General features: G+C 53.7%; 1 protein-coding gene across 2 annotated transcripts; it reads right to left on the bottom strand.

Moving 5' to 3' along the window:
* Positions 1-554: 554 nt before the first annotated feature.
* Positions 555-22725, bottom strand: RAB8A (RAB8A, member RAS oncogene family). 2 transcript variants are annotated; one of them, XM_003813565.5, is made up of 8 exons: positions 22158-22725; positions 15933-15993; positions 12383-12443; positions 8635-8712; positions 6657-6746; positions 6093-6158; positions 4577-4627; positions 555-1974 (listed from the first exon to the last, which is right to left on the bottom strand). In XM_003813565.5, exons 1-8 carry the CDS (start codon positions 22279-22281, stop codon positions 1882-1884), a joined length of 624 nt encoding a protein of 207 aa, XP_003813613.1. In that variant the 5' UTR covers positions 22282-22725; the 3' UTR covers positions 555-1881. The 2 variants fall into 2 exon arrangements, with proteins under 2 accessions (XP_003813613.1, XP_063456054.1); XM_063599984.1 differs by having other exon boundaries at positions 555-4303; positions 22158-22600.
* Positions 22726-24192: the final 1467 nt, after the last annotated feature.

Below are 24192 nucleotides of genomic sequence, written 5' to 3'. Positions count from 1 at the left end.
GACCCCACTGTGAGAGGATTCTGGAAGCTTCTGTCTGGTTGCCTCTGGACTTCACTCTGCATGCCTTTTCCCTTTGCTGATTTTGCTGTGATCTTGGCTGTGAGTACAGCTCTCTGCCAAGTCCTAGGAAATGACTGGACCTGGGGGTGGTCTTGGGAAAGACCCTGGATAGAGTGGAAGGAACGCCCTGGAAAGCTAGCCAGGAGAGGGCCCCTAGAAGGACCTGCCAGGGAGGCAGAAGGGACACAGTGGCCGAGCTGTGTGCCAGAAGCCAGGTGACGCAGGCTCACCATGTTGGCCAGGCTGGTCTCGAACACCTGAGCTCAAGTGATCAACCCGCCTTGGCCTCCCAGAGTGCTGGGATTACAGATGTGAGCCACTGCACCAAGCCAGGAGGCTTCTTTTCCCAATTTAGTCTTTTGATGATGGGTGGCATCTCCTCTGAGGTGGCCGCTCGATGGGTAACCCATGGGCTCTACCATCTTGTCCAGACCCACCCCCAGCACCTGGCCATGTCCGTGTGGCCTACAGGGAAAATGTGGACATAAAAATCCTTGGACTTTAAGATGAGCTTTAATTTGTTTTCCTTAAGTGCATTTATCGATGTAAACAGAGCATGTTAGAGATTCCCAGGGAGAGCAGACTATTGCTGATATGTTGGTTTTAATTCAAAAGAAACGATGATGCCAATGGTTTGGACTGACAGCAGCTTAAGGAGGAAAAAAAAAAAAAGAAAGAAAAAAAGAAAAGGCTGATGACACCCCCCTGGCTTGGTTGACCTGGTCCCAATCGCAGTCCCTATGGGACAGCAGAGCTGTCAAAACAGAACCCAATGATGACGGCTGAAAATCAAGCCAGACTGCTGTGCGGTCAGCTTGCCGCCGTGGAATGCCTCGTGTTTTGGCCATGTCCAGCCAAGGGTACAACGTGCTTGTTCCCGATCACCCAGGTTTGCCATTGGAAGTCAAAGACAGAATCGCTTCATGGCACTACAGATGTGGAAAAATAAAAATCTCAGCTAGAAAGAACGTCCGATTTGGAGACAGCGGGAGGACACGAAGGAGTGGGGGCCATTTTGGTGCCGAGAGGAGGGTGCCCCAACTTTAGGAGGACCATGTGACGGCTGTGGTTGTTTTCGGGGTCACTTGCAGCACACACAGCATCCCCTTGATGCTCAATGGGGACCGCAGATGGGCCTGCAGACCTAACCCCTGGCTGTGGACAGGAGAGGCTGCTCCAGGCTTCTTTCCTTCTCAATGCTTTACACAGGATTTCCTTCATTTGTGCTTTCCTTTGGTTTAACAGTTAAAAAAGAAGAGTGAGGGGGCAAAATGGTTTGTCACTTGTCCAAAACTGAGAGAAGAGGTGGAAGTGGGCGCCAAATCTCCTGGGTGATGCTTCCTGGGCCTGGCGATCGGTTGCCTTGCTCAGGGTTTGGGACCTGTTGCTCCTGGAACCACCGCTGGCCTTCTAGGACCTTGCTTCCGTGGTAGGGGACATGAACCAGCCTCCTGGTGGAGCTTTGTGTTGCGGTGAGGCCACAAAGCAAAGGCCCAGAGGCAGAGGCCTGACACTGGCTATGGTCGACGGTCACACCTTGACTCCCTCCCTCTCTCTGGATATACAACGTGTGGGTGGGCCCGTTCAGCAGATGTTACAGGAAAAATAGCAAATTTTAAACTTATTCCATCTCCAAAGTTGAAAAAGATCAGACAGTTACTAAAATAAACGATTTCTCAATTGCATTCTGGTGGCCGTGGGCCCGGTGGCCGCGGCGTGGGCGGGGCATTGGAGGTGGGAGGGCCCCGGCTGAGTGAGGGGCTCACTCAGAACAGGCACAGTCAGCTGGGCTGAGCGAGGCTCAGAGTAAGGCGGTGTTCCTCACAGAAGAACACATCGGAAAAAGCTGCTCCTCTTCTGGTGGTCCGGTGTGATTTTGACTCCCTGGTTGCTCCCCTGGGGGCTGTTGCCTTCCTGAAATCACAAGAGGTTTTCTGAGGTTATCACTGAGAATCAGCACTACGTCTCACAATCAACCAGCCATCCACCTAACCATCCATCCAACCATCCAACCAACCATCCAACCAACCAACCAACGAACCAACCAACCAATCAAACAACCAAACCAATCAAACCAGCCAAACCAACCAACTAACCAACAAGCCATCCAACCATCCATCCATCATCTGCCAGGTCATGCATCCATTACCATTCCAGCCATCCAACCAACCAATCAGCCATCAAACCATCCATCCATCATCTGCCAGTCCATCCAGCTGTCCCCTTCCAACCAACCAACCAACCAACCAACCAACCAACCAACCAACCATCCATCTATACCCTTTCAACCATCCATCCATCCACTCACCCATTCCCTTCCATCCATCTATCCACCTGCTTCCAACCAACAAACCAATCAACCAACCATCCATCCCTTCCAACCAAGAACCATCCACTCATCCATCCCTTTCCAACCATCCATCTTCTTCCAACCATCCATCCCCTTCCAACCAATCAACCAACCATCCATCCCCTTCTAACCACCTCATCCAACCAACCAACCATCCATCCATCCCTTTCCAACCATCCATCCACCCATCCATCTCCTTCCCCCCATCCACCCTCTTCCAACTAACCATCTCCTTCTAACCAATCAACCATCCATCCATCCCCTTCCAAGCAACCACCTCCTTCCAACCAACCATTCATCCATCCCCTTCCAACCAACCAACAAACCAATCATCTATCTATCCAACCATCTCCTTCCAACAAATCAACCATCGATTTATTCCCTTTCAACCAACCATCCATCCATTATCTTCTACCCATCCATCCAATTCTCTTACAACTGATAATTGGTTTTTCAAAAACAGATCTATTTTCCATCTGCTATATACCACCCCTTCCAACCACTCTCTCACTTATCCGCCCACCCCATCATACCCTTCCCAGCACTTTGGGAGGCCGAGGCAGAAGAACTGCTTGAGCCCAGGAGTTTGAGACCAGCCTGGGTAACAAGTGAGATCCTGCCTCTTAAAAAAGAAAAAATGGCCAGGCGGGGTGGCTCACACCTATAATCCCAACACTTTGGGAGGCCGAGGCGGGTGGATCACCTGAGGTCAGGAGTTCAAGACCAGCCTGACCAACATGGTGAAGCCTCGTCTCTACTAAAAATACAAAAATTAGCTGGGCGTGGTGACACGTGCCTGTAATCCCAAGTACTCGGGAGGTTGAGTCAGAAGAACTGCTTGAACCTGGGAGGCAGAGGTTGCAGTAAGCAGGGATTGCACCATTGCACTCTAGCCTGGGCAACAGAGCGAGACTCCTTCTCAAAAAAAAAAGAAAAAGAAAAAGAAAAAAAATTAGCCAGGCATGGTGGCGTGTGCTTATAGCCCCCAGCTACTTGGGAGGCTGAGGTGGGAGGATTGCTTGAGCCCAGGAGTTGAAGGCTGCAGTGAGCTGTGATGGTGCCATTGCACTCCAGCCTAGGTGGCAAAGTGAGACTCTAAAAAAAAAAAAATCTCTTTTTTAACTAATAAAAAAACTAAAAGAAAAAAGAATCAAATTTTAACCATTATACTGAAAAAAAAATTGCAAGAAAATCCCAAATTATTGTTGGTCAGTGCACTGGTTTCCATGAACTGTTTCCCATTTTGATTTAATGGCCAAAGAGCTGCTATTAAATCAATCACATGCCTCACTGTTCAACACACCGCATCTTAGAATTACAAAACAGATTTGCTTACATCAGATGTAAAACTTGAACGGCATTTTGTATTTTATGTGCATTCTCAAGTGACCAGACTTAACCCACAAACAGAGCGCCGTGTGCTCCTCGATTGGACAACCAATGTAACATGGCCGGGAAAGGGCAGTTGCTGGAACCAGGGCGAGGGAGGAAGGGTCACTACAGCGTTTAGGCACTAAATGCCCCCAAAGTACAGGGAAGTGTTTGATTCCGTCAAGAAAGCACCATTGATACTGAGCACAGTGGACTAGGAAATTGCTAACGTGGTAAACAAAAAAAGCAAGAAACGAATGAGAGGGTAGATGGGTAGGGATTCATGCAGACTTCCCTGGAGGCCTCAGAGAACCCTGGGACACAATGAAGGTCGCAGAGCTGTCACAACTTGTAGCATCTGGGGCTGGGGTGGAGCGGGGGCAGGTTCTTGATCTGCCATGCTTGTCAAGACGATGAGCCAGCAGTTATCAGACACCAGCCCTGGCCCTGCCCAAGCGACCTAGGAGGCTTTTCTCCGAGCCGTGGCTCTCTGTCCTTGCACACCATGTTGTCTTTCTGGCCCTTAAGTGGAATGGAAAAGGCCGTGTGCTCCCTGCTAGCCTGGGGATTCACCGGGCACGGCCTTGTCTGCTTGGGCAGCGTCCCCAGGCTGGCACTGCCTGATGCTGATGCCCCAGCCACACCTGCAAACTCTTCCCCCTTTCCCAGCAATGTCCCATGGGGTCTGGCTGGGCCCTAAAAAGCAGGATCTAGGGCACGTCATATCACTGCTGCTAACGATGATGGCTGGATCCCAGAGATCCACTCGGGGATCTCGGAAGGACACACACTCACCAATTTTTTGTCCATTTTTGCTTTGATGTCTCTGGCGAGAGTGAAAAATGCCTGTGGAATAAGCACATTGTGAGTCTTTGGGATGGCAGGACCCTGAGTCCTCAGCCGCCCGTGTACAGCGGGTGTGGCGAGACAGCTTCTCAGGCGTGGGCCTCCCATTTGGCTCTTTGATGCCCGCCTCTGGCAGTGGGTTCATCTGGCCTGTCCGGCCCCAGCTCCTGTCCTTCCCCGGCTCCCTCTGCCTCCCAACCACCCTTACTCTCTGACATCAACTCTCACTTCCACAGAGCACCTTAGCATTGACGGGACTTTATGCATGCGCCACGTCCCCTAAGCCCTCTGAGATGGGGCGACACTCAGTTGGCCAGAGAGGAAACTGAGGCTCAGAGAGGCCAAGTGACTTGTCCAAAGGAACCCAGCAGTTAACCGACCAATCCAGAAGGATCTAGAAGGAGTGCCCAGTTCTTTGTCTCTGACTCCTAGGTTCTGTCAGCTCTGGCCTCCCTTCTGATGGTCAGGGAAAAAGGCAAGCAGCTCTGTGGCCAAACAAGCTTCACTCGGAGTCCTGGCCTGGCAGGGCTGGGAGCGGGAGCAGGTTCATCTCCCAGCACAGCCAAGGGTTGAGCTGCTGTCACAGCCTTGAGGAGGGGACATACAGAGATGGCGGGAGGCGTGATCCCAACATACATCCCCATGATGTGGGAGGTTCTGGAGAGGAGAGTGGCTTGGGGTACAGAGGAAGGCCCAGGGGAGACTGAAGGTGTTCTTGGGGAGAGGCCCCCTGGGCCAGGCCCTGACTAGAAAAGGGAACCTGGCAGGCAGAAAAAGGGGCACACAGGAGGGAAATGCAGTGACGTATTGGAGAAGGGAGCAGCCCAGGTAGCCTGGGGAGGGCAAGGCCCGAGCCCTGGGTAGCAAACACCAGCTGTAGCCAGTGAGGGAGGGCTTTCCACGCCAGGCGAGGAGTCTAGCCTTTGTCTTCACGTCAGCATAGAGACTTTAGGTTGGGAGTGATATGGAAGATCCGCTTTGGAAACATGACTAGGATGGGGAAACATCACAGGATCGGCCGCAGGGCTGGGGTCGCCCCGTGGAGAGGGGAGGGTGGCATGGGCCCGGGTCCCATCAGGGCTCCCTGCTATGTCTGGGCTTTTGACAGGGGCCTCTCCAGGGTAAGTGGTGTGGCTGAGAGGGTAAACACAGAGCTGGGTCTTTCTGAGCCTTAGTTTCCTCACCTGTAAAACCATGCCTATTCCCCAGGGCTGCCCAAGAGCCCGTGAGATGCGTCCTAGGTGCCCTTTGTGGGGCCTGTCCCTGCTGATGGCACATTCCCAGGGGCTGCCTGTGCTTGGCACATGGCACTGCCCAGGAAATGTCCCTCAGAGGACTTACTGGCAGCCCTGAGCCTGAGGCTGGTCCGTCCGGCAGGACCTCCTCGGAGGACGCCAGCTCCCCCTTCAGCCTGAAGGGGCCAATCCTGCAGGCCCCGTGTCTCCCAGCAGGGCCCGGGACTCACATTTTCCACGTTGATGTTGGCCTTCGCGCTGGTCTCCATGAACTTGATTCCATAGTCGAGGGCCAGCTGTGAGAGAGGGAGGCACACGCATGAACACACCAGCTGCTGGGCGCATCTGAGCTTGCCCAGAACAGGAGCTGAAGCCAGGGCCGGCGCCAAGAGGGAGCAGCAACAGGGCAGGGGCTGTGGGCGTGACTTCCTGGATCGCTCCCTCGATTCTATAGTGAATGCCCCTCCACAGGGTCTCACAGGGCATGGAGTGCTGGGGATGGCAGCTGAGATGGGAGGGTGGCGGGGACCCGCTGGGATCAAACTATGGATCTGTTCCCCGCTCCCGTGGTCTTGAAAGTCTGGAGCGGGGCCATGGTAGGTTTTGATGAGATGCCCGCAGAGTGCACCCAAGAAGCCCTGGCTGGGTGTGTGCTTCTGTCATCCCATGGCACGTGCCCCACTGGGGTGACCAACTCATCTCAGGCCCCTGGGGCAGAGAAGGGACAGGGGAAGGCCTCTGCACAAGAACCCCAAGACCCCGAGGCCCTCTGCCCCTTGTGCCACCATGCCCACCTTTTCTCCCCGTTCCTTGGAAACTTGTCTCTTGTCATTCACATCACACTTGTTCCCGAGTATCATCTTTTCGACGTCTGCAGAGGCGTGCTGAGAGGGAGGGGGACAGACGGGGGATCAGACCGGATGACACAGGCCAGGTGCCTCTGCCAACACACAGTCTGTCCCCAGAAATCAGAGCGGTGGGGTCAGGACTGCTAGGTACAGCCTGGTCTAAGGGACAAGCTGAAGCTCAGAGAGGCCAAGCAGCCGGCCCCATGTCACACAGCCAATGCCAGGGCTGGGGCCAGGGTTCTAGCTGCTACTCTGAGCAAATGCACATTTTCTGAAATGCTTTCTGGCAGCTTCTATGGCTGTATCAATCAAGCCCCTGCACCTGGGCTGCTGGGCGGGTCTAGCCTATGGGAGGTGAGTGAGGCTGAGATATTTACCCCCCGACCTTGGCTTTCCTCCTTCCCTCCCTGGCTCCTCTGCAAGAGGCCCCAGCTGTTGTCCTGGGACCTTCTGCTTTGACACTTTTTTTTTTTATTTTTTTGAGATGGAGTCTCGTTCTGTCTCCCAGGCTGAAGTGTAGTGGCATGATCTCGGCTCACTGCAACCTCTGCCTTCAGGTTCAAGCGATCCTCAACCTCCCGAACAGCTGAGATTACAGGCATCTGCCACCATACCAGGCTAATTTTTTGTATTTTTAGTAGAGACAGAGTTTCGCCATGTTGGCCAGGCTGGTCTCGAACTTCTGACCTCAGGTGATCTGCCCGCCTCAGCCTCCCAAAGTGCTGGGATTACAGGCGTAAACCACCTCGCCTGGCCCTGACATTTCAACTCTTTTTGGGCTCCAGAAACAGGCCGTGCCTGAGGTGGTCGCAACTCGAGGCCGTCACCAGCTGCAGGCACTTCACCACCCTGTCTGATGTTGCCCAAACTCTGCCCTCATACCCAAAGGCAGCTCCTTCGTCAAGTCTCCCTGGGTCCCCATGGAGCGGACCACGCTTCCTGGAGGACAGGGACACTGGAAACTGCTGTCTTCTTCCACCAGCTCAGACTTGGTCTCTGGAACCTACTGCACCACTCCCTGCCTCACTTCCCATGAACCAGAAGGTGGCTCCTGCCCGCTGGCCAGAAACAGAGACCTTTCACAAAGACCAGGCTCTCCTCCTCTCCACGGATGAAGACAGCTTTCCCAGCTGGGGTGCAGCCCTGCACTGGCAAATTTGGCAGCACAGCCCTCTCAGGGTCACTGGGGAGGTGAGCCCAGTGCAATGACTCACAAATGATGGGGTGGCCTCTCAGCCTGGCCTGGGAGGTCCATGAGTCCTGGGTGGACAGTGATATGCCCTTTTGCTGTGGTTTTATAGATGGGAAAAGTTCTCTGACTGTGCCTCAGACCTGAAGCCCCACCTGGTTAGTTATAGAAAGCTGCAGGTGCCGGCAGCCAGGAAGGCTTTGGGGGTGAGGTCAGCTCTTTGGGGAGCAGAAGATGAAGATGCTGGCTTTGGGAGGGGAGGAGGGGTTGGCCTCCTTCTCACTGCTCTATGGTTCAAGGTCTGAACACAGGTCGTTTGTACCAGGTCACACCCTGCTCCAATATAGCTCAAAGTACAACTGACGCCTGCTCACCACACCCTCCAACTACAAGGGTCACACCTGTGCTAGACCCTTCCTTCTCTAGAAAGCACCCAACACTCACGGTGACCACAAGCTTGGATATCCTTTCTCTTATGACCATGACACTGGCCAGATCCAACAGCCTAGCTGGAGGGATGGGCTCCGAGGGGCTCTGGGGTGGGGCCAGGCCAGCGTGTGGTCCCTGGGGCCGGCTGCTTGCATCTCAGTCCCTGCTCCCACCATGTCCCTGACTAGGAGGCTGTGGGCAAGTGGCCTGTATGTGTCTCTGCACCTTGGCCTTCTCATGAGTAAACCAGAGGGCTCTGGGACAAGGACTGAAGCAGGGACAGTGGGAGGAGCCGGAGGGCCTCACCTCCTCAATGTTGCGAATCCAGTTCCGGATGTTGTCGAAGGACTTCTCGTTGGTGATGTCGTAGACCAGCATGATGCCCTGCGCGGGGAGAGAAGACACAGGTGCCTGATCGGCTGCAGGCTCTGGAAGGGAGGCCTCAGCGGCACCAGAGAACAGTGGTGGGGAGCCCAGCACCCACTGCACAGCCAGGCCCATTAGCTGCCGCCCTCCCCACCTCTGTGGAGCCCCGGAAGCCAGCCCCCTCCTCTCCATCCCTGTGGCCCTTCTTTCTGCTGGGTTCTGGCACCAGCCTTGTCCTGCCCCCCGGGCCGCTGAGGTGACCCTTCTGCCTCACAGGCCAGCCCCTGCCACGCCCTCGCTGACAAGCCCGGCTGGCTCCCCTCATGGCCCACGGGGTGGTGCAGCCTGACGGTGGGAGCCGGTCCACAGGCCCACTGCCAGCAGCACTCCCCTCACGCTGACCCTCCCCTGCAATCGGCCTCCTCTTCACCCCTTGCTCACCCCACGCTCTGCCTGAGCCACCTACCAGGCACAACTGAGCCCAGGAAGTCCTGACCCGACATCCACACAACTTCCAGTGACCCCACCACAGAGGGAACCGGCTGTGTGAAGATGGAGCTGAGTGCCGAGTCCCTTCCAGTTCCCTAACCTAGACGTGAGCAACTGGGAGAAGGCTCGTGGGTCCTGGAAGAGCTTCGGGGCAGCCCCACCTCAGCCTGGGTCCACAGCCTCGCTACTGCTGTGGACAAGTGCAAACATGCCCATGCGATGCAAGGGGAAACTGAGGCACAGAGATGTGACCTTTAAGATTCAAGCACGGGGGGCGGGGAGGGGAGGGGCTAACTCCAAAAGCGCTGATGACACCTATCCTCTCAGCAATATCCCTGGGCCTTTTTCAGCCCCAGAACCCACATGTGGGGGCCACCCTCTGACGGTCTGTGTGTGGTTCTCGATGTCCTTGTGGAGTGCCCACAGCGGGCCAGCCTGCAGTGCCATCACAAGTCCCCCTTTGTTGCCGGGCATCCTGGGCTCCAAGGCCCGTGGCCTGCTCATGTCCAGGCCTGGATTTCTTCCTTCCTCCTCGCTACCTGCTCCCCAGGCCCAGCCCTGCATCTGTGGCACCTGAGGGCACTGATGACTTCTGCTGCTGGCCAAGTTGTCTGGGGCCATCCAAGTTTGCAGAATAAGGACATGGGCCATGTGGTAATGGTGAGACAGGTGTGGGTCCAAGATTGTGGGACAAAAATGACACAGATGGGGCAAGAAAGTCACTGCAACCCCAAATCCTCCTGGGAATTCAGGGACATGAATAATGGCCTCACAGTCAGCCGCAACCATGGCGAAGAACCTCAAGGCTGCAGTGGCCCATGATGTCTGCCATGCTCCAACCACGGTGGGCACACCCTGTGACTGTGACATGGTCAGGGACAGGGGGCGTGGGGCCCTTTATCCGGGGACTGGACCCTCTGAAAGCCCAGGATTCCTGCCTTCACCACTAAGTTCACCAACTTAGTGCCTAAGACTCAACTTCCTGGATTATACCTATTTCAGGGAGCTGAGGGGAGAACCTGGACGTTAGTGGGGCAGTGGGGAGAGCTCTCTCTTAGAATCAAGCAGAAGCACCTGGAAAACACTGAGCCAGCCATCCTATTCCAGGTTTTCCTGGAAACACCCCTCAGGGCTCCAAGTGACTATTTTCCAGGGCCCCGTCTGGGCAAACCTCACCATGGGTCTCTAGGCATCCAATGCTTCCCAAACTTGGGATTTTGAGGCCCAAGGGTCTATGAGCATGCTGACAGAGATGAGGACACAGCTGCAATGGTGGTGCTGTCCCATATGACTGATACTGGCTACACAAGGCTCTAGGGCATCAGAAACATAGCTGCTTTGACCCAAGGAGCTGGATTTTCAATGTTTTTTAAAATTAATTAATTAATTAAGTAGTTAAGCGACGGATTCTTGCTCTGCTGCCCAGACTGGAGTGCAGTGGTGCAACCTCGGCTCACTGCAACCTCCGACTCCCAGGTTTAAGCGATTCTCCTGCCTCACCCTCCTGAGTAGCTGGGATTACAGGCATCCGCCACCACACCCAGCTAATTTTTGTATTTTTAGTAGAGATGGAATTTTACCATGTGGCCAGGCTGGTCTCCAACTCCTGACCTCAAGAGATCTACCTGCCTCGGCCTCCCAAAGTGCTGGGATTACAGGCATCAGCCACTGCGCCTGGCTGGATTTTCAACGTTAATTGGGTAAATTCAAATAGCCACATGCAGCCAGTGGTGGCATCTGTTCAGGTTGGCCTGGGTCTAGGAGGATGGAAAGCCACAATCATCTTGGTGCTGGTTGAGGATGTGGGTGCTAGAGACAAACAGCCCAGCCCAGCCTAGCCATTTACCTGCTGAGTGAACTTCAGCGGGGCAGGCCACCGGGCCAAACCTCAGGTTCTTTGTTATAAAACAGGGAAGACAATGGCGCCTGCACAAAGAGGTTCACAGCCAAAATGCAATGATATAATCTGAGCTAAGACCTGGGCCCACTGCCTGGTGCAGGGGAGGGCTTGGTGATCAGGGCAGGGTGGAAGGTGGCTATTTGGGCCCAGAGAAGATCAGGACAGGCCCCAGGTCACACAGTTTTCTCCAGAGGCTGAAGCTCCCCAAGACCCCAGTGCCCTCAGGCCGCCTGCCCACCCTCCACCAGAGAACTGTGAGGTGGGGGGAAAGAAATACATTAATTTTACTGAGGCACACTAAGGCTGCAGCCCACACGAGTGGGTTTCCATGAGGTTTCGGATGCTGTGTGGGATGCTCTAAACACATAATGCCTCCATTCATCTCCACCCTCCACAAGTCTTTCCTGAGCAACTACTGCAGACCCAGCAGGTTCCCCGGGGCCAGGCAGATGGCAGGGACCAGGATGTGGCGCTGCCCTCATCGAGGAAACAGGCAGCTGCCTGAGCAATTAAATGATGGGGTATGCGGAGGAAAGAGTGGGGAGCAGAGGGACCTGGGAATGGGGAGAGGCAGCCATTTATCCTCAGCACAGCCTGAGACACAGTGCTGTGCTCCGTTCCCTTTTCCAAGTCAGGAGATGGAGCTCAGTGGGCAAGCCAGGGTCTCAGGCCAGGTCCAGGGGCTCCGCCTCCTCCTCCCTCTACCCCTGAATGCCCTGCCATGTACACACAGGGCCCCTGACACAGGACCGCGTCCCATCCCTGGCCGCCTTCTGCATCTGGTTAAGGCCTGGCCCAGAGAAGGTGCTTGAGAAATGTTTTGCGGGATGATGACTGAGTCTTCCCATCACGTCATCCCGCCTCAGGCCTGAGTGACGGATATAACGGCCGACAGCCCAGGGCAGGTCAGCTCCTGGAAGATCTTCAAGCTTTTGGTAGCAAATTTCATAGAGACAGATGCAGGTCATGTGACAGCTCCTAAAAGTTGGGGCATGCCGGCTTCGACCGCACTGAGCTCACCTGGAAGAACCGGCTTCCTGTGTCTTTCTTCATTCCCAAAGAATTACGTTTCCACTTTATTTAAACCCTGCATTGTCTCTGCAGCCAGAAGGGGAGGTATGTACATGGGGGTGGGCCGGGGCACAAAGCCTGTTCCTAAGACTAACTTGGGACCAAGGAGCCCTGAGGAGTTGGGGCACGGGCTCCACAGAAACATCTAGGCTTTAGTAACCAATGCACAGTGACGCTCCCATGTTGACTTAAAAAGGAGATAAAAACAACCAAACAAAAAATCCCTACCATTGCACCCCTGTAGTAGGCCGTTGTGATCGTCCGAAACCGTTCCTGACCGGCCGTGTCCCTAAACATGAAGAGAAGGGATATTAGCAACATTAAAGGAAAATAACTGTCCCCAGTAGGAGACAAGGAGCATCTACCCGGGATGCCTGGCTTTCTCACCGGTCAGCCACTGTGATACCTTCTTCTGCTAAGGCAGCACCTTCTAATCTCCCTATTATTACAGGGAAGGACACTGTGGCCTGGAGGGGTTAAGGTCATTTGATGTGGCAGAGCCATGATGGGACCCCTGACCCATGCGCCTTCTCCTCTTCTGCACCTTTGCTTCCAGGGAATTCTCCCTGGAGTTTCTGGTTCACAGAAGAGCCAGTCATGTGGCTCAGGAACATAGCTCTTGCTGTTGAGGGTGGCTGGGACTCAGGAAAAGCTTTCAGGCCTGCCATCTTGGTTTGAATGATGGGGAAAGTCCCTCCTCATCTGCATGACAAGGAACACAGGGCCCATTGCCCGGGAGGTGATGCCTGGGCAAGACACACCCATGCCCAGCCCAGCTCCTGGCTTGAAGGGTACTTAGTGTTTGGTTTAAAGGTAGGTAACCTAACTGGCCAGGCGCAGTGGCTCACATCTGTAATCCTAGCACTTTGGGAGGCCGAGGCAGGTGGACCACCTGAGGTCAGGAGGTCGAGACCAGCCTGGCCAACTTGGTGAAACCCCGTCCCTACAAAAAATACAAAAATTAGCCAGGCATGGTGGCACGCACGTGCCTGTAATCCCAGCTACCTGGGAGGCTGAGGCAGGAGAACTGCTGGAACCCAGGAGGTGGAGGCTGCAGTGAGCCGAGATTGCACCACTGTACTCCAGCCTGGGTGACAGAGCAAGACTCCGTCTCAAAAAAAAAAAAAAAAAAGGTAACCTAACTGGCCTGGTGCAGTGGCTTACATCTGTAATCCCAGCACTTTAAGAGGCCGAGGTGGGTGGATCACCTAAGGCCAGGAGTTCGAGATCGGCCTGACCAACACAATGAAACCTCATCTCTACTAAAAATACAAAAATTAGGCGGGCATGATGGCGCGGATCTGTAGTCCCAGCTACTTAGGAGGCCGAGACACAACAATCGCTTGAACCTGGGAGGTGGAGGTTGCAGTGACCTGAGATCGTGCCGTTATATTCCAGCATGGGTGACAGAGTAAGACTCTGTCTCAGGAAAAAAAAAAAAAAAAAAAAAAAGCCAGGCGTGTTGGCTCACTCCCGTAATCTCAGCACTTTGGGAGGCTGAGGCCAGCGGATCATCTGAGGTCAGGAGTTTGAGATCAGCCTGACCAACATGGTGAAACCCTGTCTACTAAAAATACAAAAGTTAGCCAGGCATGGTGGCAGGTGCCTGTAATCCCAGCTACTCGGGAAGCTGAAGCACGAGAATTGCTTGAACCAAGGAAGTGGAGGTTGCAGTGAGCTGAGATCACGCTACTGCACTCCAGCCTGGTTGACAGAGTGAGACTTTGTCTAAAAAAAAAAAAAAAAAAAAAAATTAAAGGTGACCTAACTGATTGGTGACAGAGCCAGGGCAAGACTCAGGTCTTCTGTCTCCAAGCCCAGGGTTCCTCCCACGGCCCTGCTGGGACCCGGAGGGCTCTATACGTCTGGATTGTGCAGAAACACCTTGCTTGGAGCTAAGCTGACTTTCTGACACCAGCAGCAGGAGACATGAGTGGTTAAGAACAGTCATTTTTGCCGGGTGCGGTGGCTCACGCCTGTAATCCCAGCACTTTGGGAGGCCGAGGCGGGTGGATCACCTGAATTCAGGGGTTCGAAGCCAACCTGGCCAACACGGCGAAACCCCGTCTCTACTAAAAATACAAAATTAGCCGAGCGTGGTGGCAGGCACCTGTAATCCCAGCTACTTGGGAGGCCGAGGCAGAAGAATTGCTTGAACCCAGGAGGCGGAGGTTGCAGTGAGCCAAAATCGTGCCACTGCACTCCAGCCTGGGCAACAAGAGCAAAACTCTGTCTCAAAAAAACAAACAAACAAAAAAAAACAGTCATTTTTTTTTTCAACCACAGTCCTTAGAAGAGTTTTGAGTCACTAACCTCACCACGATTGCTAAGAGCAGAAGGAGGAAGGCAGGAGGAAAGTGAAACTTCTGCTTGCTGATGCAGTGTCACTTTGGACTTGGGAACAAAGGGTGACGTGGCACCAACGTGCTGGAAGTGGAGAAACTTCCGTGGCTTGGAACTTACAAGGCAGCCAGAGCTTGACTTACTACCAATGTCTGCAGGATGGACTGCAAGTTAAACCTACCCGACTCCCAAAGTCAGATTAAGAGGTTAACAGTAGGGCCGGGCGTGGTGGCTCACGCCTATAATCCCAGCACTTTGGGAGGCCGAGGTGGGTGGGTCACCTGAGGTCGAGAGTTCGAGACCAGCCTGACCAACATGGAGAAACCCCGTCTCTACTAAAAATACAAAATTAGTTGGGCGTGGTGGTGCATGCCTGTAGTATCAGCTACTTGGGAGGCTGAGGCAGGAGAATCACTTGAACCCCGGGGGCAGAGGTTGCGGTGAGACAAGATCGCGCCATTGCACTCCAGCCTAGGCGACAAGAGCGAAACTCCGTCTCAAAAAAAGAAGAAAAAAAAAGAAGAGGTGAATAGCACCTGGAGTCAAGGGTAGCTGTGGGGCTCCCTGAAACTGGCAAGTGGGGGTGACCGGTCACACTTTGAGACTTGAGGGAGGATGACTTCGTGGCCCATCTCCTGGCACACTGCTCCCACTCAAAGGCACTTGCCTGGTTTGGGTGACAGGGAAATTGCACCATGCTCTTAAATGTGACTTCTCTTTGTTTTGCTCAGGGCCAGTGACTCTATGCGAGTGGCATGTGTGCAGGGCAGGACCCCACTATACCCGCCACCTGAACTCAGTCTCAGCAAACTAGAGTCAGGCCAGCGATGGCGACTTGGAGTCTCCCCACTTCCCTAATTGTATGTGCATGGGAAGTCACCCTTAGTTCTCAGGAATGGAAACAGGTCTCAACATGGGGCCCGGCCCTCAGCTTAATTTCGGTTTGGGGTTTCGGTCTGTATGCTAGGAAGGGAGGCCAGGCCTGCCCCAGGGGAGAAAAGAGGAAGTGAAGTTGGACCTTTATGCTTCTGAGTGGGTTGAGAGGCTCAAAAGGAAACTCTCGGCTGGGGCATCTCACAGTCCCTGCAGGCGTCACCAGCACCTGGCACTGAGAGGGCTCTCTTCCCGTTCAACAGAAGCAGCCCACTCTGAAGGCCAGACCCAGATGGTGCCCACTGTGGAACACTGAGCTAGCCAGGGCTGGGCAGCTTTGTGCCTATGATGCTGCAGGCCCTGGTGCCCTGCAGCCAGCAGAGGACAGCTCTCTGGGCTGGGTATAAACCTCCAGGAGCTTCTGGAGAAAGCCCCATGTGCCAGGACTGGGCACCAAGAAATGGAGGCCAAGGTCACAGGGACGGTGGAGGGAGAAGGCAAAGGGCTTCTGGCTTGAAGCCATCGCCAGGTGGAGAGAATGACAGAGAACAATGACTCTTACCATATCTGCAGTTTAATTCTCTTGCCATCGAGCTCTATGGTCCTAATTTTAAAGTCAATTCCTGAAAGAAAAAAGAAAAAAGGCACGTCACTGTCAGCCCATTTCCCAAGTTGTGCGCCACCAACCTGTGCAGGTGACAGCTGTTGTGGCTTACGGAGACCCTGCCTGGCGCTGGGCATGCGGGATGTCGGAATATCCAGATCTGGAAACACTTGGAGATACTTTCCCTCTCCAAGAGCTGATGGGAGCAGTGCAGAGCAAACCCAGGGGGCGCGGGTGGCAAAGCCCTGCTCTTGTCCCTTGCTGCCAGCTGAACCCGCCTCCCCACCCCAGGCAGTTGTACGGAGTGGGTCTCAACAGAGCCCTCTGCAGGCCTGAGTCCCTCGCTCCCCAACATCCTGCAGCTGACTGACCCCCAGGCACACAGGGCCTTAGGCCCCACCATGCGTCAATGCACATGGTCACGTTCTCTCCTGCCCCCAGCTTTTGTACACGCTATTCATTTTCTGTGGGTGGTCTGTGTCCCACTGGCCCGTCAGCTGGGCAAACTTCTCCTCCTTTAAGGCCCCCTTGAAGATCACCTCCTAACAAGCCTTGCTGACCCCATCTTCCTTGTCTCTCACCTCCTGCTTTCATCCCCTTTCCCCACGGTGACCTCGCAGCCACCTTGATGTTCCCCAGGCTCCCACTGTTCCCCCAGAGTCCCCTCCCCAGCCTTCAAAAATATAACCCTAACCATGTTACACAGCTAACCTCTGCTCCAAACTTACTTTCTTTTTTTTTTTTTGAGATGGTGTCTCGCTCTGTCGCCCAGGCTGGAGTGCAGTGGCATGATCTTGGCTCACTGCAGCCTCTGTCTCCCGGGTTCAAGTGATTCTCCTGCCTCAGCCTCCCGAGTAGCTGGGACCACAGGTGCCTGCCGCAATGCCCGGCCAATTTTTGAGTTTTTAGTAGAGATGGGGTTTCACCGTGTTGGCCAGGCTGGTCTCAAACTCCTGACCTCAAATGATCTGCCTGCCTCAGCCTCCCAAAGTGCTGGGATTATAGGCATCAGCCACCGCACCCGGCCCTCTGCTCCAAACTTTCTAGTATGTCCACCAACAGATGAATGGATGAACAAAATGTGGTCCAATCATACAACGGAATATGACCCAGTCATAAAAAGGAACGGAGTACTCATCCATGCTATACAATGTGGATGAACCTTGAAGACAGGATGCTGAGAGAAGCCAGACACTAAAGGTCACTTAGTGTGAGATTCCATTAACAGACATGTCCAGCATAGGCTCATTCATAGAAACAGAAAGCTGATTAGCAGTTGTCTGGGGCTGGGGGGCACATGGGGAAACTGGAAGGGTTGGTATCCTTTTTTTTTTTTTTTTTTGAGATGGAGTTTCTCTGTCACCAGGCTGGAGTGCAGTGGTGCGATCTTGGCTAGCCTGGAGTGCAGTGGTGCGATCTTGGCTCACTGCAACCTCTGCCTCCCAGGTTCAAGTGATTCTCCTGCCACAGCCTCCCAAGTAGCTGGGACCACAGGCACGCGCCACCATGCCCAGCTAATTTTTCTATTTTTAGTAGAGACAGGGTTTCACCATGTTGGCCAGGCTGTTCTCAATCTCTTGACCTCGTGATCTGCCCACCTCAGCCTCCCAAAGTACTGGGATTACAGGCGTGAGCCACTGTGCCACCGTGCGTGCCTGGCCTTAGGTTGGTGTCTTTTTGGCATAATAAAAATGTTCCCAAATTGCCTGTGGTGATGGTTGTGGAACTCTGTGAATGTACCCAAAGCCACTGAATTGTACACTGCAAATGGGTGAACTGTATGCGAATTCTATCTCATAAAGCTATTTTTTTTAAAAGCCTCTTTCGGTGGCTTCCCTGCCCCACTTCCCTCGAATAAAGTGGAAACAGCTGCTCATGTGTGTCAAGGTCCTGCCTAACCTGGTCACCTCTCAGCACTCTGGCTCATGACCTGCTCTCTCTGGCCACCCCATCCACACAGCGATTTCCTCAACATTCCAAGCATGCTCCTGACTCGGGGCTTTGATGTTTGCTCTTCCCTGCCCTGGAAAGTTCTTTCTTCTGTAGCTACCTGGCTATCCCTTTGTTCAGGTTCCCATTCAATTTCCCTCCTCAGGGGAACCTTTCTGACCATCCTCATCAGTTCTCCCTTTACCTATTTATTAACATAACTGACATACATTTATGTATCTGCTGCATGGACCTGGGCATAATGCTTGCAGATCATAATGGCCCATGTAGATGAGAAACAGCCAGACCCAGCCTTTGCCACCAGGAGTTTGTTCAAGTCCCTGCTGGAGAAGACTTGAGGCCCAGGCCTGGCTGCGCCTCTCTGAACCCAGGGTGGGGATGCTAATTCCATCCATCCAGCCCCAGCACTGGACTTTCGCCCTCTCAAACGTAAGCTCCCTGGGGCAGGGACCTGACAAGTCTCATCCACTGCTATTACCTCCAGTGACTGAACACACAGGGGTTGAATACACATTTGCTAGAAGCTGGTACCCCAGTCCTGCACGCACCTTGACTCACCTGTGTCCTCTCTGCAGCCCTCTTGCCAAAATGGCTGCCTGGCCCACATAAGACACTGGCAAAATATGGCTGGATCAAAGTATTAACGCGCAACAGGGTCTACGCGGTGTTGAGCGGTTCACAAAGCACTTTCTCAAATGCCAACCCTTTCACTGGAGGAATCAATGGGCCCCTGAGGAGGCAGTGGCGCCGAGCCAGGCTGGTGAGAACCCATTCCAGGGAGCTACAGGGCCAAGTTCACACCACAAATGATCTATGGGGCTTCTGAGAATAGGCTTTGGTGAAATGTAACTTTTGGCAAAATGTTAAGGATTGAGTGGCAGAAAATGAACAGCCACTCAATCCTTGTCTATAAAGAAAACCCAGAGGTACACTCAGCCAATATAGAATTGCTTCTTTTTTTTTTTGGAGACAGAGTTTTGCTCTGTTGCCCAGGCTGGAGTGCACTGGTACAATCTTGGCTCACTGCAACCTCTGCCTCCTGGATTCAAGCGATTCTCCTGCCTCAGCCTCCTGAGTAGCTGGGAATACAGGCAAGCGCCACCACGTATGACTAATTTATGGAATCACCTTTAAGCATTAAGGTGATACTGCTTCAGGACTAGACAGCCCAGTGTGCCCGGGCTTCCTAAAACATTCCCCACTTCCTGTCACACGTGTACAGGGACACAAAAAATCGAGGAGCACTGTTAGGTTGGCCAAGCTCCACAGCAGCACTCCGCCCTACACTCCTCTGGGTTTTATTAACATGCCAAATTTAATTAGGAAGTGTAAACTTTACGAGGCCTAAGAATTATGAGGCCTGACCTTCAAGGTCATGGTGAATTAGACTTTCCTAGAAGACAGAAGGCTACAAATGGAAGGAGGGGAATGAAGGGGTGGGAGGGAGGGATCTTAGGGTCAGGTGCCACCTCCACCTTGCTAGGTAACTTTCACCAAGTCACATCCTCATCTGTAAATGGAAGAAAGCCTCTTTAAAGCTCAAAGTAACTCTAAAGAGGGGGGTTGGGCTGGGCGCGGTGGCTCATGCTTGTAATCCCAGCACTGTGGGAGGCCAAGGTGGGCGGTCATGAGGTCAGGAGTTCGAGACCAGCCTGGCCAACATGGTGAAACCCCATCTCTACTAAAAAAAAAAACAAAAAACAAAAATTAGCTGGGCATGGTGGTGGGTGCTTGTAATCCCAGCTACTTGGGAGGCTGAGACAGGAGAATCGCTGGAACCTGGGAGGCGGAAGTTGCAGTGAGCCGAGATCGTGCCACTGCACTCCAGACTGGGTGACAGAGAGAGACTGTCTCCAAAAAAAAAAAAAAAAAAAAAAAAAAAGAGGGGGGTTTGTGGGGAAGGCCGGGAAACTGGGATCTGAGTGAATGCAAGCCAGTCTGCTCACAGTTAACATCACTTCTTTCTTTTATTTTTATTATTATTTTTTAAAACAGGGTCTCGCTCTGTTGCCCAGGCTGGAGTGCAGTGACACCATCACAGCTCACTGCACCTTGACCTCCTGGGCTCAATCGATCCTCCCACCTTGGCCTCCCAAGTGGCTGGGTCTACATGGGTGAGCCACTATGCCCAGCTAATTTTATTTTATTTTTTGTAGAGATGGGGTTTGCCATGTTGCCCAGGCTGAATTAACGCCACTTCTTGATTGGTTGGAGCACAAGAATTACCCTAAAGTTTAGCCTTGGAGTGGGGGAGGGGGAAGAATTCAGAAACATCTGTCTACAGAGGCTGGATGCTGTCACTGCAGGAGCCATTCATTTGCTTCCTCTAGATGGCCTCTGGTTGTGGTGACAACCCCTTATTGTCTAATTCTAATCCTCATCCACCAGGGCACTAGGCTGGGCAGACAGTGTCACTCCTGCTCTAAAGACAGCAGGGCTCAGAGACGGGTAGTGCACATTCAAGGGCAAACAGCAACTGGAAACCAGACGTAATGATTTCCAGTCAATTCTCTCTATTTTACATCTGGCATATAACTTTTATAAAGCACAGCTCCGCTGGGTGCGGTGGCTCATGCTTGTAATCCCAGCACTTTGGGATGCCGACGCAGGCAGATCACAAGGTCAGGAGTTCGAGACCAGCCTGACCAACACAGTGAAACCCTGTATTTACTAAAAATACAAAATTTAGCTGGACGTGGTGGCGGGTGCCTATAATCCCAGCTACTAGGGAGGCTGAGGCAGGAGAATTGCTTGAACCCGGGAGGCAGAGGTTGTAGTGACCCGAGATCGTGCCGCTGGATTCCAGCCTGGGCAAAAGAGCTAGACTCCGTCTCAAAAAATAAAATAAAATAAAATAAAATAAATAAAGCATAGCTCCTGGAGGAGGGCAAGAATGGAATTAGCACATTATCTTGGGGTTCAGGGAGATAACACGATTCTGTCAAAGTGACACAGTAAAGCAAAGGCCATTCCCTAGGTTTTCTTGAGTCGGAATAAACTCCTGGACTTAGTGACCGTTCCCCCACTTTCCCCATCCCTAGCAGGGCTACAGAGCTCACAAGCCACTCAGATAGGTGTTACTCCCGGGTCAAACCTTTTCATTGTGGGCCAGGACTGCTTTTGTGGCACTGAGAGAGGTCAGCTCCACTTCTGTGGACATCACAACTGAGATGCACCAAGCCAATTCTGTTCAACCACAATGTGGGCTGGCCCTACGGGAAAAGCTGTTCTAAAGTGACAGCCGGAGTCTTGGGCCCTTTGATAGGGAAGTCAAGGCTGTTTGTGGCAGTGGCTGATTTAGTTTCTCGCTGAGGCTTTTATCTTGCATCTTCTTGGGGATGACAGGTCCCAGGGCAGGCAGTGCTCTCACTTGCCATTGCTGTCATTCCTGGAGCAGGATGAAAGGTGGGCAGGGAAAAGGTCCTGACTCTTCTTATCATTCCTTCTAGAGGAAAATACACCTATGAGGGGAAGCATGGTCAGGGAGAGGGGCTCAACCTCTGAACGCTCCAGAGAAAAGAGCAGGAATGGTGTGGGTTAGAGTCCCGGCTCCAAGGTGCATTAGCTGAGCTTGTCATCAGCTGGGAGTGTGCAGTGGCATCTCTCTAGGAGAGCTAAGCCTCGAGTTTTGGGTTGAGACACAGCCAGGTTCAAATTCCATCAAATCCCATTCTCACCACCTGCAGACTGTGTGGCCTTGGGCAAGTTCCATGCCCTCCCTGAGCCTCAGATTCCTCATCTTGTGAGACGGGCTCATAACAGCACTTAGCACCAAGAACTGGAGAGTGTGAAAATGCACGTGAAGCACTTGGCACATAGTAAATGCTCATTAAGGTGAGATGCCACTGTCTTTTTCCCATGGCCAATTCCCCATGACTCAGTTTCCACTTCTGTAAGGCAAGAGCCTCAAAAGAACCGCTTCGAGGGCTGCTGCTAGGACAGATCGAGAGGACGGGCGCGAAGACCCCAGCCCAAGACATAACACGCCCTAACGAGCGGGCTGAGGGTCGGAGCCTCAGTCGCCCTATCTGCAAAATGGGCACCTGGTCTCCCCCACCACGGCCCAGGAACCCCCGAACGGCGGTGCAGGCGACTGCTCTTCTCCCTTTAGGCCCCCTCGACCCTCTCAGCGCCCTCGGCCCGTCCAGCCCTGTAGATCCCTCAGCCCCAGCCCCTCAGGGGCGCGCCCAGCCCGGGCCTCCGGCGCCCCCAGCCATTCCCCGGTCCCGCTACCTATGGTGGAGATAAAAGTGGAGTTGAAGGCGTCCTCGGAGAAGCGGAACAGGACACAGGTCTTCCCCACCCCCGAGTCCCCGATCAGCAGCAGCTTGAACAGGTAATCGTAGGTCTTCGCCATATTACACTCTCTCCCCGACGGGAAGTGCGGCCAGCGCCTCTCCACTGGCCACCAGCACCGTCCATCAGCACCGAGCCCGCCCCTTATTGGCTCCAGGCCCGCTGCGCGTCACCGCGGCCGACGCCCGCCCCTGCGTCCCGCCAGTCGCGGGGAGACCTTGGGAGGGGGCGAGCGGAGCGCGGAGCCGGAAGCAGCCCGAGCGCACCTCCCATTGGCCGGCACTAGGGAGAGCACGGGCTCTGATTGACCAGCAGTGAAGAGTCGCGGGGCTTCAAATGGGGACGAGGCGGGGGCGTGGCATTATGTGGCCCCCGCCTTCCACCCCCGACTCGGGCGGCCAGGCCCCGCTCCACTATAGGAGAGGGAAGGCAGGGAGCGGCGCCAACTGCTCGCGCGCCGGCAGCCTGGGGGGGCGGGGCTTGGGGTGCGTGCGCACGCGCGCCTGGAGTTCCGTTAGGCGACAGCAGAGGGCGCACGCCAGTAGTTGGGGCGGGTGTCTCTGGGTCCCGACCTCACAGCTCGCGCAGGCGCAGTAGGCACCGAGGCGAGCGCGGGAAAGCAAGGTAGCGCTCTCAGCCTTGTCTGCGGCCTGCGAGTCGGGGCAGTGGGGGCCTAGGGAGGAAGGAGAGAGGAGCCGCTGTATACTCGAAAAGTGACCCAAGCCGGACGCGGTGGCTCACGCCTGTAATCCCCGCACTTTGGGAAGCCGAGGCGCGTGGATCACGAGGTCAGGAGTTCAAGACCAGCCTGGCTAAGATGGTGAAACCCCGTTTCTACTAAAAATACAAAAATTAGCCGGGCGTGGTGGCGGGCGCCTGTAATCCCAGCCACTCGGGAGGCTGAGGCAGAGAATTGCTTGAATCTGGGAGGCGGAGCTTGCAGTGAGCCGAGATCGCGCCATTGCACTACAGCCTGGGCGACAGAGCGCGACTCCGTCTCAAAAAAAAAAAAAAAAAAAAAAAAAAGAAATTTGAGACCAGCCTGGGTAACATGGTAAAACCCCGTTTTTCCTAAAAATTAAAAAAATTAGCCGGGTGTGGTGGGCATCTGTAATTCCAGCTACTCAGGAGGCTGATGCAGGAGAATGGCTTGAATCCGGGAGGCGGAGGTTGCAATGAGCCGAGATTGCACCACTGCACTCCAGCCTGGGTGACAGAACAAGACTCTGTCTCAAAAATAAAAAATAAAAAAACAAATAGCTCTTGAATTGCATTCTTCCATTTCCATTGCCACAGTGGAATCATTACATTTCTCCACTGGTCTCCCTGACCATTTTCTCTCACCCAGATTCCACCCTGCAGTGTGCTTATTCTAAAATACTTCAGGCTGGGCACGGTGGCTCATGCCTGTAATCCCAGCACTTTGGGAGGCTGAGGCAACCAGGTTACTTGAGGTCTGGCATTTCAGACCAGCCTGGGCAACATGGCAAAACCCTGTCTCTATTAAAAATACAAAAATTAGCTGGATACACGTCTGTAGTCCCAGCTACTCGGGAGGTGGAGGTGGGAGGATTGCTTGAGCCCAGGAGGTCGAGGCTGCTGTGAGCCATGATCACGCCACTGCCCTCCAGCCTGGGTGACAAGAGTGGAATCCTGTCTCAAAAAGCAAAACAAACAAACAAACAAACAAAAAAACCACCTCCTTTAATAGCCATCTGTGGTCTCTGGGCAGGATAAAGTCCAAAATCTTCCTCTTAGCGTTTGAAATCCCTCACAATCTGGTTCTGACCTCATGCTGTGTTCCAGCCATACTTCATGGCATTGGGAACTCCCCAAAAGGTGGGACAGGTCCGTTGAACACAGTGAAGTGTGAAGTGCTGAGGCCGTAAGCATGACTAAAACAGCATCCCGAGATGAGATTACAACCCAAGTGGGAAGGGAGGAGGGAGAAACAGACACACAAAGGAGGAAC

This window comes from Pan paniscus, chromosome 20 (assembly GCF_029289425.2).
Source record: "Pan paniscus chromosome 20, NHGRI_mPanPan1-v2.0_pri, whole genome shotgun sequence".
NCBI lineage: Eukaryota > Metazoa > Chordata > Mammalia > Primates > Hominidae > Pan > Pan paniscus.
The sequence above is the reverse complement of the archived record's forward strand: the minus strand, read 5'-3'. Positions and strand labels throughout refer to the sequence as shown.